At 43.7% G+C, this 10592-nt stretch overlaps 4 protein-coding genes across 9 annotated transcripts in view; 2 read left to right on the forward strand and 2 right to left on the reverse strand.

The window, feature by feature from the left end:
• The window catches only part of ccdc88ab (coiled-coil domain containing 88Ab), a 36900-nt gene extending 34992 nt beyond the window's left edge, over nt 1–1908 (forward strand). The window contains exons 34-35 of one of the 4 annotated variants that reach the window (XM_028988437.1): nt 706–812; nt 1301–1908. In XM_028988437.1, coding sequence (XP_028844270.1) covers nt 706–770 — 65 coding nt within the window. In that variant the 3' untranslated portion in view covers nt 771–812; nt 1301–1908. Of the gene's footprint in view, nt 1–705 lie in introns of all 4 variants that reach the window. The other 3 variants (XM_028988435.1, XM_028988436.1, XM_028988438.1) reach the window with 3 other exon arrangements.
• A 145-nt stretch (nt 1909–2053) lies between these two features.
• Nucleotides 2054–4478, reverse strand: prorsd1 (prolyl-tRNA synthetase domain containing 1). The gene is made up of 3 exons (XM_028988456.1): nt 3511–4478; nt 3243–3418; nt 2054–2622 (listed from the first exon to the last, which is right to left on the reverse strand). Exons 2-3 carry the CDS (start codon nt 3324–3326, stop codon nt 2194–2196), a joined length of 513 nt encoding a protein of 170 aa, XP_028844289.1. The 5' UTR covers nt 3327–3418; nt 3511–4478; the 3' UTR covers nt 2054–2193.
• Nucleotides 4479–4531: 53 nt separating this feature from the next.
• LOC114795326 (ubiquitin-40S ribosomal protein S27a) lies at nt 4532–6917 on the reverse strand. Its single transcript, XM_028988458.1, has 6 exons — nt 6858–6917; nt 6685–6749; nt 5581–5635; nt 5418–5503; nt 5214–5345; nt 4532–4718 (listed from the first exon to the last, which is right to left on the reverse strand). Exons 2-6 carry the CDS (start codon nt 6730–6732, stop codon nt 4569–4571), a joined length of 471 nt encoding a protein of 156 aa, XP_028844291.1. The 5' UTR covers nt 6733–6749; nt 6858–6917; the 3' UTR covers nt 4532–4568.
• A 208-nt stretch (nt 6918–7125) lies between these two features.
• On the forward strand, nt 7126–10364 carry LOC114795323 (clathrin heavy chain linker domain-containing protein 1-like). Of its 3 annotated transcripts, none has more exons than XM_028988454.1 (11): nt 7126–7340; nt 7419–7600; nt 7787–7908; nt 8316–8517; nt 8610–8725; nt 8813–8912; nt 9033–9139; nt 9217–9391; nt 9492–9694; nt 9779–9958; nt 10031–10364. In XM_028988454.1, exons 1-11 carry the CDS (start codon nt 7221–7223, stop codon nt 10222–10224), a joined length of 1701 nt encoding a protein of 566 aa, XP_028844287.1. In that variant the 5' UTR covers nt 7126–7220; the 3' UTR covers nt 10225–10364. The 3 variants fall into 3 exon arrangements, with proteins under 3 accessions (XP_028844287.1, XP_028844288.1, XP_028844286.1); XM_028988455.1 differs by having other exon boundaries at nt 9779–9944; nt 10031–10189; XM_028988453.1 differs by having other exon boundaries at nt 8610–8912.
• Nucleotides 10365–10592: the final 228 nt, after the last annotated feature.

Genomic DNA, 10592 nt, shown 5'->3' on the forward strand with positions numbered 1-10592 from the left:
ATGCCACTCCCCTTTTGTAAAGTGTTTGCTCAGAATTCCAAAGGAGCTGTGCTACTTCTATTACAGTTTTATATTAAGTAATTAGGCTTGTAGAGCAAACCTCCCAATGGCACAGCATACCAGGGGCTATTAACGAGAGTGTTTAACGAGCAAACAGCCAATCATCTTTTTATACACAAAGTTACATACACGAACCACAGCCCAGGGTAAGTCTCTCCCCTTCCCTTGCTCTCTTGGCTGCTGGGAAATGCACCGGTTTTGAATTTGGGTTTTTTGGTTTTCTGTTGCATATTGTTCCATGTTGTACTGGGTCACGGGCCACCTATTCACTGCTCTGCATGGCTTTATGTTCTCATGATGTTCTTCAACCTGCATTTCTGATTTCTGAATTTGTCATCCAGATGTTTGCATATTTTGTTTTGTTGATCAGATGTAATTCATTTTGAGTGGATTCTCTCTGGAGTTGGATACCTGATTTAGTTTTTTTGCAATGAAATTTTTTTTTCTGAAATCTATGATTGTCCATTTTTATTCACACTGAGCTGTTTGTATATTTGCCAAATATGTGGAGATGTGTATCACAAATATATACACGGTCTTAGACAACATGAGGCAGAAAGTAGAAGGATGATCCTGTGATCGTTTTAACAGTGTAAATATAATCTATTTAATCTCGTTATCATTTGACCTGCCTTTGTTCTGCAGATGTGGATGTGTTACAAGATCGCAGAAAATCAAAAAGCAAAACTGGAGAGCAACAAAGCTCCTAAACGTAAGCCAAGGGCTACTTCCTGTTTTAATGATCTGGAGTGGTGAGTTTGGGGGGGGGTGTTTTTCCATGGCAACCCTGAGGTGCCGTACAGCGCTCGCCTGTGCTGTATGTGCTTGCTTCTGTAACCATTCCCCATCTCTGGTGATCTGTAACAGCATGTGGACCCTTGGGGAGGGGGGTGTGCTTTGCACTTTCCCCACCCACAACTACTGACACCACGCCCCTTTTGTGTGTGTGTCTATTAACTTATTGGTGGTGAATTTGTCCTTTACAGCTGCAATATGGGCTTGGGGAAAGAAGAAACGGGGGTAACCGGTCAGAGTTGTGGTCCTTCCTGGGCGTGGCCCGACTCCTGCATGGCATTGGTGTCCAGCAGCTGAAACTCCTTCCCCCTCCAGTGCATGCTGGCTGCTCCAGTCTGTCCTGTAAATGTCTGTCTGTCTTTCTGTCTGTCAGACCAGTTCTTTCATGCCTCTAATGTTCTCCTGCTTTTCTCTTTACCTTCTTCTGTCTGTTTTTCCACATCAGTGAGAAAAGTGACCTTCAAGCTGTCAATTTGAAGACAACAGTAGTTGACCTAAGATGGTCATCAGCAGGAGTACGATTGTATATCTGTTGTTTTTTGTTTTCAACGGGGGAGAAAAGTCAAGGACCCTTCTCCTTAAGAAACCTGGAATTCCTTCCCTTTTTCCTTGAATCAAGGAAACCAAGAAACTTTTAAAATAAAGAAATTTCCCACCGCGTCCGAATTGCACTGATTGCGTTTTAACAGAACTGAACTCTCTTGATGTGGACCAGTGCCATTGTGAACGCATGACCCTAAGGAGCCTGCGGTCCTCTGTGTGACCCTTGGTGAGCTTTACCTGTCACCTGCCACAGACTCAGCATGCACACGTGACCTCCATCTCATGTAGAAACAAGCCCACCATCAGACAAGTCACAGATGCACAGCGAGTAGAGACTTTTCTCTTTTCTGAAATGACAAATTAATTATACCATTTGCTCAAGGTACTGTAAACTCTGGCCCCTGGGTAGTCTGTGTGTGTGACTATGAGTACTGTGACTGAAGCTCTTGCATTTGTGTTCTTTTTCCACTTTTACATAAATTCATTTGATGTGATAAAAAATAAACACGAGTAGTGGCTCTTCTTTGTTCATCACTGATCAATGCTTTCTGAAAAGAAATAGTCCTTGTTTGTATCCGTTAAATCAACATGCATATAAGAGACAAAGTATGAATTTATATTTAATAAAAGGGCACAAATTGAGTAACGTGCCAGAGAGTGTTTGAGATATTTATTTTATAAGATGTAGAATGCCTGAAAATCCTGCCAACAAAGGTTCGTGGAAGGCCATGGCCGTCTCCTGACGCCACCAGGGCACGTCAAGTGTAATGTCTCAGATCGAAACGTGCATATATTTTACTCAAAGTTGTGCAGGATGGGCTCATGTCCTGTTTCTTTCAGAAATTCCAACAGGTCACCTGGTTTCAGTCCCATTGTGGCAGCATTGGTCATGGGGTGGAAATAGACCCACTTGTGGCCCCCAGTCACCAGGTCGCTGTCCAGGACCGACTGGATGCTCTGGTCCTTATCGCAGAAGAGTGCGAGGGCAGTGGCACAGCCCTGGCCCACCTTCAGCTTCTCCACCATTACAGACTCATCAGCGAAGCGCAGGTTCCCGCTGCCCACGCCCAGCTTCTTGGCCAGGTCGTTCAGGTTGACCTGGCGGTCATGGCGGGTGGACACCAGATAGAGGCCTTTCTTCTTCTTGTCCTTCAGGAAGAGGTTTTTGGTGATGGCTCCATCAAGGTGCTGCACATGAGGCATCATTTCCTCCACTGTGAATACCTGTAGATAATTATTTACAACTGGCCTTTACATTTCATCATAGGTTTTCTTGCCTAATGAGACTGGGTAGTAGTAATTTGGTGGGTAACACTAAACCACAAAGTCAAAGGTTCAAACCCTGCTTAAGGGTGTCTGATAAATACTGTACATGTAACAGCTGATTGGCTAATTTCTCATTAAAAAGGTCACAGTGTTGAATTGGGCCAAGATGTCACACGCCACCATCACACCTGAAAACAGGCTTTTGTTGCACATACAGGACAATTATCCTTTTGGTTTAAAGCATAATTATGAATAAATCATAATTATTTTAACTTTGTCCCCAAATGCATTGACGTTTATTTTTTTTTATTTAATATTACTATATTGGTGGTGGTAAACATTATTATTCGATATAATGTTGATTATTGTATTAGCCCATTTAGGGAATATATGTATAATTCTTGGTGTAAATATAATACACATTAAACTGAATGTAGTCACTTGGGAATATAGAGTTAAACTATTTTAAACAGTCGCAGTCCGCAGTCGTCCTGACCGTAACCCGGAAGTACAATAAAACATCCAAAGCAAATTTGAACGGCGGCAGCACGACAACAGCGCCGCTCTCGGCCACTTGCCTGCGGGTGGTCAACAGTCACCGTCTCCAGGCCGAGACTCCGCAGATACTCCTGCAGCGCTTCCCTGGGCTCCGCGGACCCCATCACAACTCCGTCCGATACGCTCGCCAACAAAACCAGCCGGCGGGATTCAGTAGTGCTGTGCGATTCCTGGCTCACCCGGATGCATGAAATAACTAACGGGTCACGAAACGGGAAAAGAAAAACAATACAAGTTGTGTAGCTCACAGTTATCTTCGCACCATCCGAATTCGAATCGCTCACTTACCCGAGTCGGTTCGTCTGGCCAGAAATAGTGACTCAAGTGACTCGCGCACCCGGATCAGTTTGCCGAGCGACTCGGGAGAGATTCGAATCCTACAAAGGATCCGAGTTCCCCGCCCCACGCGTCACAGTGGCTGCAGCCAGATGCTCGTGGTGGATCCTGTTCCCTTCAAAAAGCGGCACGAAATCGCAACAAAAATGCACTTTTACAAAGCAGGTTGGTTTCTTTTCCACAAACAGCAGGTCGCTATGCGGTGGGACGCGCACCCAGCTAGACGCCGAACTACTCTTAACACATGGAAAGGGGCTTCCTCGGAGAAAATGACTTTAGCCCAGTCCTCAGTTTTCAAATACCTGTACTTTTTGCAGAATTTCAGTCTGTCCTTAATGTTTTTCTCAGAGAGTTGTGGCTTCTTGACAGCAGGACATCCTCCAAAAGTCTTCGCCTCACACCTGCCTGCAGCCATTCCTGAGCAAGCTCTGCTCTGGTGGCATTTTTAGGAGACGGTCCCAGCACATTTTGGGCCTTCTTGCTAACTCTGATGCCTTCTTTACTGGAACGTCTCTTGTGACGTTTTTGATGATCTGATAAATGGCAGATGTGGTGGAATCTTAGCAGCAGCAATACCCTTCCACGTGAAGCCCTTTTTATGCAACACAATGACATTGGAACGTGTTCTTGCAGGTAACACCGGAAGAACAATGATATCAAGCATTCAGTCTGCTGTTCTAACTCAGTCAGCATGACAGAATGATACCCAGCCTTGATCTCAGCAGGTTTTGTGGCAGGGGAAGTTTTTTTGGGGATTGATTAACTTTCTATGGCAAAGGAGGACTTTTCATAAAAATATGGTAATTAAGACATGACCGCAATTGAAAGTGATACGCAGCACAGCACACACAACTATTTGTCCCATCACCATTGGTAAGCACAGGGCAGTAACAAAAGGCATTTTGAGATTTCGCAATGCACAGTTGCAACTATAATTTAAAAAAAATAAAAATAATAATCCACACAAGCAGAGAACAGGATGTGAAGGCTTTATTATTCAGTCCATCTGCTCACTTATCCTCAGGCTTGTTGAAGCAGTAAGTCAGGCAACACTTGCCGCAATAGTGCCGGTCAAAGTGACTGGCCATGAACACGCCAGCGCCGCACTCGTCGGCTGGGCACTCACGACGGAGGCGGTGGATTTTGCCATTTTCATCAACCTGTCAGGACAGAAATAGGCAAAAATCAAACCCACCTCATGCAGACCACAATCTGCTCAGCCTGAGATCTACAGAAGCAATAGTGATTATATGCATTAAAATTTATAAAGATGCAGTACAGAATAGAATACATTCATGGTATGGGAACACTTGCCAAATTGTAGAATACTATTACTTTTACATTTTATACTTATTCCATGCCAATAACTATTTATTTGTTTACTATTTAAGTGGAAAGAATTCAATTACAAAAATATGCACAAGTCCTCAAACAGCAGGAATAAAAGATGCTTGTAAACCACGGATCTACATTATTACGGAGTAATGGGTAGCAGCAGAGTAGATAACCGTTTACTACCACTAGAGTTGCTCTGGGTGGATTGTCCCTGGTCCCACGGGCTCTTATCCAGTCCCTCTGGTAGGTTATAACCACAGCGGTCATCTCTACCTGAACGCTACTGAGCCCTTGGGCATACAACCAACACAGACTGATACCTTGTAGTACTTCAGCACAGCGAGCTTGACCTTCTTCCTCTTGTGCTTGTTCTTTTTGGGAGTGGTGTAAGACTTCTTCTTCCTTTTCTTGGCTCCACCACGCAACCTCAGCACCAGGTGAAGCGTGGACTCCTGTAGCAGAAAAAGCTGAGTGAAACCAGCACTTGAAGTTAAGCAGAAACACATTTACAACGAGATAAAGACCTTCTGGATGTTGTAGTCGGACAGTGTGCGCCCGTCCTCCAGCTGTTTCCCAGCAAAGATCAGCCTCTGCTGGTCGGGGGGGATGCCTGTGAGGAGATAGACAAATTGACCATAAGATTAACTACACACACACACACAAACCCACACCAGCAACTGTCATTACCTTCTTTGTCTTGGATCTTGGCCTTGACATTTTCAATGGTATCAGAAGGCTCAACCTGCAAATCAGAATCAAAACTTTATAAATGAGCTCTATAACCAACAAAGCACTGAGAAACAAAACATTTCAGACATAATATTCTCGCACACAGGACAAAACTGACACTGCAGATATGACCCACAGTGAAACAGGTGCAATTAAGTTAAGTTACGACGTTAAAAGAATAATCTGTTCAGAATATTATGCACAAAGCCAATAAAAGTGAACTCTTCTACTTCACACCAAGTAGAAGAGTGTCATTCGCAGGGAAACTGCACTGAAATGAGAAATTAATTTCTAGTTTCAGAGAGTCTGGTGACTGTCGTACGGTATTAAAATAAAACTCGCTACACATACAGTACAGGTCAAACGTTTGGACACCTTCTCATTCAATGTGTTTTCTTTATTTTCATGACCATTTACATTGGTAGATTCTCACTGAAGGCATCAGAACTTTGAATGAACAAAAAATGGTGAAATAACTGAAAACATGTTTTATATTCTAGTTTCTTTGCTCTTGTTACTGCTTTGCACACTCTTGGCATTCTCTCGATGAACTTCAAGATGTCGTCACCTGAAATGCTTTTCCAACAGTCTTGAAGGAGTTCCCAGAGGTGTTTAGTACTTGTTGGCCCCTTTGCCTTCACTCTGCGGTCCAGCTCACCCCAAACCATCTTGATTGGGTTCAGGTCCGGTGACTGTGGAGGTCAGGTCTCCATTTTTTATTAAGTACATAACTCCACATGTGTTCATTCACAGTTATGATGCCTTCAGCGAGAATCTACCAATGTAAATGGTCATGAAAATAAAGAAAACACACTGAATGAGAAAGTGTTCAAACTTTTGGCCTGTACTGTAAGTGGAGGGACCGGCGGTGTTCAAACACGTGCTCTACTCGCGTCTTACTTCCACGCCGACATTCGTCGCGCAGAGGAAACACGGTCGCCGTTAGTTATAATAAAGTAAAGACGCCTGCTTTTTTGTGGTTTACATTAAGTTGGTTTCGGTAAACGTGCTCCGTCCGGGAAGGACCCGCCGTCACCGCGCCGCTCCCGAACAGACACCCACCTCGAGGGTTATCGTCTTCCCCGTGAGGGTTTTCACGAAAATCTGCATTTTGGCGACCGATCCACCTGCACACAAGGACAGTGGTGTGGTGAGCAACTTCAAGGTGCCCTGCGGTGCGCAGTGCGGCGTTTATAACGCACACCTGGGTACTTTATTTCGGAGTAGGAACTCACCACAGGCTGCGCGGTGATGGCGGACGACGAGAAGAGGTCCTGCAGGCCGTGCGACGGGGTTTTCTGAGGGCCGGTGCACGGGCGGGCTCCCCAAAAATATGCCTGTACAAAACAATGAATCACATCTAATCTCATTTTCTCTTTAAACACGGTTTGTTTACATGTGCGTTGCGTGTGCAAGAGTACAATATTTAAACATTAAGAAAGGAACAAGAACGCCTCAACACATTTAAAATATCTTCACGAAGAGCTGCGTTGCCTTGTCAACGCGGACCACACTTCGACTCTAGAAAGTTTATTATAACAATCATAAGGTCTCCACATAAGAGAGACCGTGTCGAGGAATCGTGACGTTCTTCAGTCATGTCGGATATAGATATAGAAGTTTTGAATACTGTATGTGAATATATTAAACGCGAAACCGCGCGTCTGTCCGGACGTGAGGAGCAACGCTTCACAATATACACTTCAGCTTTTGATATGGTAATAACAATAACAACAATAATAATAATAATATTAGTAATTGACATTTTTATGAAAATGTTTTGTTTTTTTTTTCAGCTCAGTCAGCATTCATTTGCTTACAAGTCAGTTCTCACTGCCATAAAGAAAGAATATGATGAATTTATAAGTGCTTTAAGAAGGAAGAGGGATGATGCGGCATGCGTCTACAGAAAGATGAAGGCTATACAGGCATCTTGCACCTTAAACTATGATCTAAGGGCTGCTCAGCTTCAAGACAGGTAATATAGACAGTAACACACTAACTTAGAACACAACAAGATCTCATTAAAGCCAAACACAAAATTTATCTGTACATGTCCTAGTTCAATCTATGTCATTTCCATGTGACCAAAAAGAAGTAATTTGAAAGGTTCTCCATTAGTGTCTGGTGTAACAAATAACCCTGACCTAAACCCTCTCTAAAGGATTGCAGTTATCCGGAGAGACACAGCTGAGATGCAGTCAGAGCTGAAGCGGCATCGTCAAGGCGACCATGAGAGAGGCTGTGCCCAGCGGCAGAAGACATGTCCTTTCAGACATATACCAGGCATGAACATGGGTCCTCACCAGAGGACCAGCAGACATCTTCTGATGTTCTGTTATTTGGCAGGCTCTAAATTTGGCACGACCTGTCTAAAGTTTGGACACACACGCTATTTGGGCTTTGAAGTATCTAAAAAAATTATAAAGTGGCTTCTCTTTGCCTTCATGACTGCTCCATTCCATGAGATGATGATAAACATGTTGGAAAACCATCCCCATTGTCTGATTTAAGATGGTTGACAGAAGCCAAGAGTGAAGGATGTTGTTGAAATTTACAGCTCCTTTTCTTTACATCTTTATTTATTTATTTACTACATTGCTTCACATGTGTCACTTGTGTAACAATGTAGTAATAATCAGAAGAAGAAAGATCCATTAAACAGTTGGTGACATTACGTTATTCACCCTCAGGTCTGACGTTTGATGAATCAATGGACCCAGATGCCCTGATCAGGTACATGAAATGTCTGGAAAAAGCAAGAGACAACTTGCTGAGCAGGAAACAGAGGATGTACAGGCCAGGCCAAGTCCAAGCTGAGCTAGATGGCAAAATGGTGGTTGCACTGGATCACAGGGACAGCCTAATGCTAGAGAACGACAGACTCCAACTCCGGTGATCTTCTTGTTCATGTTCTAACGTCTCATCAAGAGTTAACAAGAGTCGAGGAAAGTTAAAAAGCAAAAATTCATTTTGTTTTTCTCTAGTTACACACGGCTGAAATTCGTGAATGATGCAGTTTATTCTTGGGAAAGAGCTGGAAGCAACATTCCTCTGATGGAGTTCCTGTCCAAGGAACTGGAGAACATCACTGCACTACAAGGTGCTTTTAAAAAATTATTTCTTTATTGTACATTTCTTTTTATATTCACATTAAAGTTGTCGATTCCATTATCATTTTTATTCCCAGTGTGTGAGGCAGATTATAATCATTTCAGTGGAGGAGCATCTGAAGATGATGACCCTGGTAAAGCCAATGAATCCAAACTTATTGATAATTATATAAAGAGGTATAAAATAATAAATAATATGTCATTATATTATTATTCTATTAGAATTCTACTTAGTGCAAGTTTGGTGTAAATAAGCAGCTGCTAAATCTGTTTTTGTATGTCTGTCTTCTCCTGTAGGTTGACTGATTTGTTTGAAGGAGGCGAATATGAAGCTGCTGCGTTCCATGCAGCAAAGTCACCGCACGGAGTCCTGAGGAACATGGAAACCGTGGAGAGATTCAAAGGTGCTTCGTTCACTGTAGATCACTAAATCAGTATCTCCTGAAGGCCCCCTGCTGAAGTTCTGCTGCATCTTTTTCAGCTGTTGCAGTGGATGAGGATGGGGTTCCTCCTCTCCTGCTCTTCTTTAAAGCCCTCACCACCTGTGCTCATGCTGGGAAGCCATTGCTTGCTGAAGATTTGTCTGTGGAAGCTGCTCAGTGTGCCCTGCAGCACAGTTTGGTGGATCTGGTCACTCATTGGATCTACCAGCACCGGTAGTGACAAGTAACTTACATAACTGCAGTTATTCTTTTTTTATTTTTCTGAGTACTTTGAGCTGCATTTCATTTGTAAAATAAAGCTTCTTCTTCTCAGTCTGACCCTCAGCGAGGCACTAGGTGACGTGATCTTCCTCCACCAGGACAGAAATGTACATGTTAAAGACACCTGCCTGGTTCTGGCCCAGCTGGTCTATGCTGGTTGTGGTTCTCTCCAGAAGGCAGTGCTCTGCATGTGCAAAAGAGGCCTGTTCTGTGGATCAGTGGAGTTCATCCAGCAGCATGAAGCCATCACTTTGGGTGAGGAACACATCTTGACCTCACCATCCCCCCAGACAAATGAGTCCCTCTGTGCTTTAAACCAGCACTTCTGGTTCTGTTCAGATGACTGCATGTGGGTGATCAGGACATGTCCTGATGTGGATCTGCTTCAAGCCTGGACCCAGAGTCACGAGGGCAGGCCAGCACTTCTGTCTGTAGGCTACGTGAGCCATGCCCTTTTGAATCATGATCTGGAAGATGTGGCGCTGCTACTCTTGAAGAGGATCCAGTTGAGTGGGGAGGGTAGGCGCCCACAGCTACAGACATACTTCGTTAATTTGTGCAAAATACTAATACGCTGTACTGCTCCTACAGGCCGTCTGCAGAAGGCAGTCCTGGAGGATGAAGGCTGCAGCGTGGAGGACTGGGGTCAGATTGCCACGTGCTGCCGCAAGAAGGGCCAGCAGAATTTGGCTGAGGAGGTCATGTCCGCCCTGTCTCAGGGTGGAGCCATATGTCTCTCTCCCGGCACAGAGGGGCTCCGCCTGATGGAGCATGTGTTTATGTAGAGCCATGGCCACCAGAGGGCACCAGTGAGGTGCCAACAACCTCGTTCAAAAACTACTAGTGCATCTCCAAGAATGGAAACATGATGAACATTTTTCTTAATTAAAAAAATGCTACTTTCAGGAAATTTTAAACCTATTATCAATAATATTTTCACAATACAGCATTCCATTGCTACATTTGCTAAAAACCTTTTCAATTTTCTTGATAATTTGACTATGTTTGATTAAAAATCTAATTCTTAAATATTCTTAAATCAAACTGGCTATATGTAATCTGCGATATAATCTATACCTAATAAAACTTTGAAGTGGTCAACTGGTGTCAATCCTGCAAGAGGGAAAAGATGGTGACTTCCTTCCTCCTCTTT

This window comes from Denticeps clupeoides, chromosome 8, assembly GCF_900700375.1.
Source record: "Denticeps clupeoides chromosome 8, fDenClu1.1, whole genome shotgun sequence".
Classification (NCBI taxonomy): domain Eukaryota; kingdom Metazoa; phylum Chordata; class Actinopteri; order Clupeiformes; family Denticipitidae; genus Denticeps; species Denticeps clupeoides.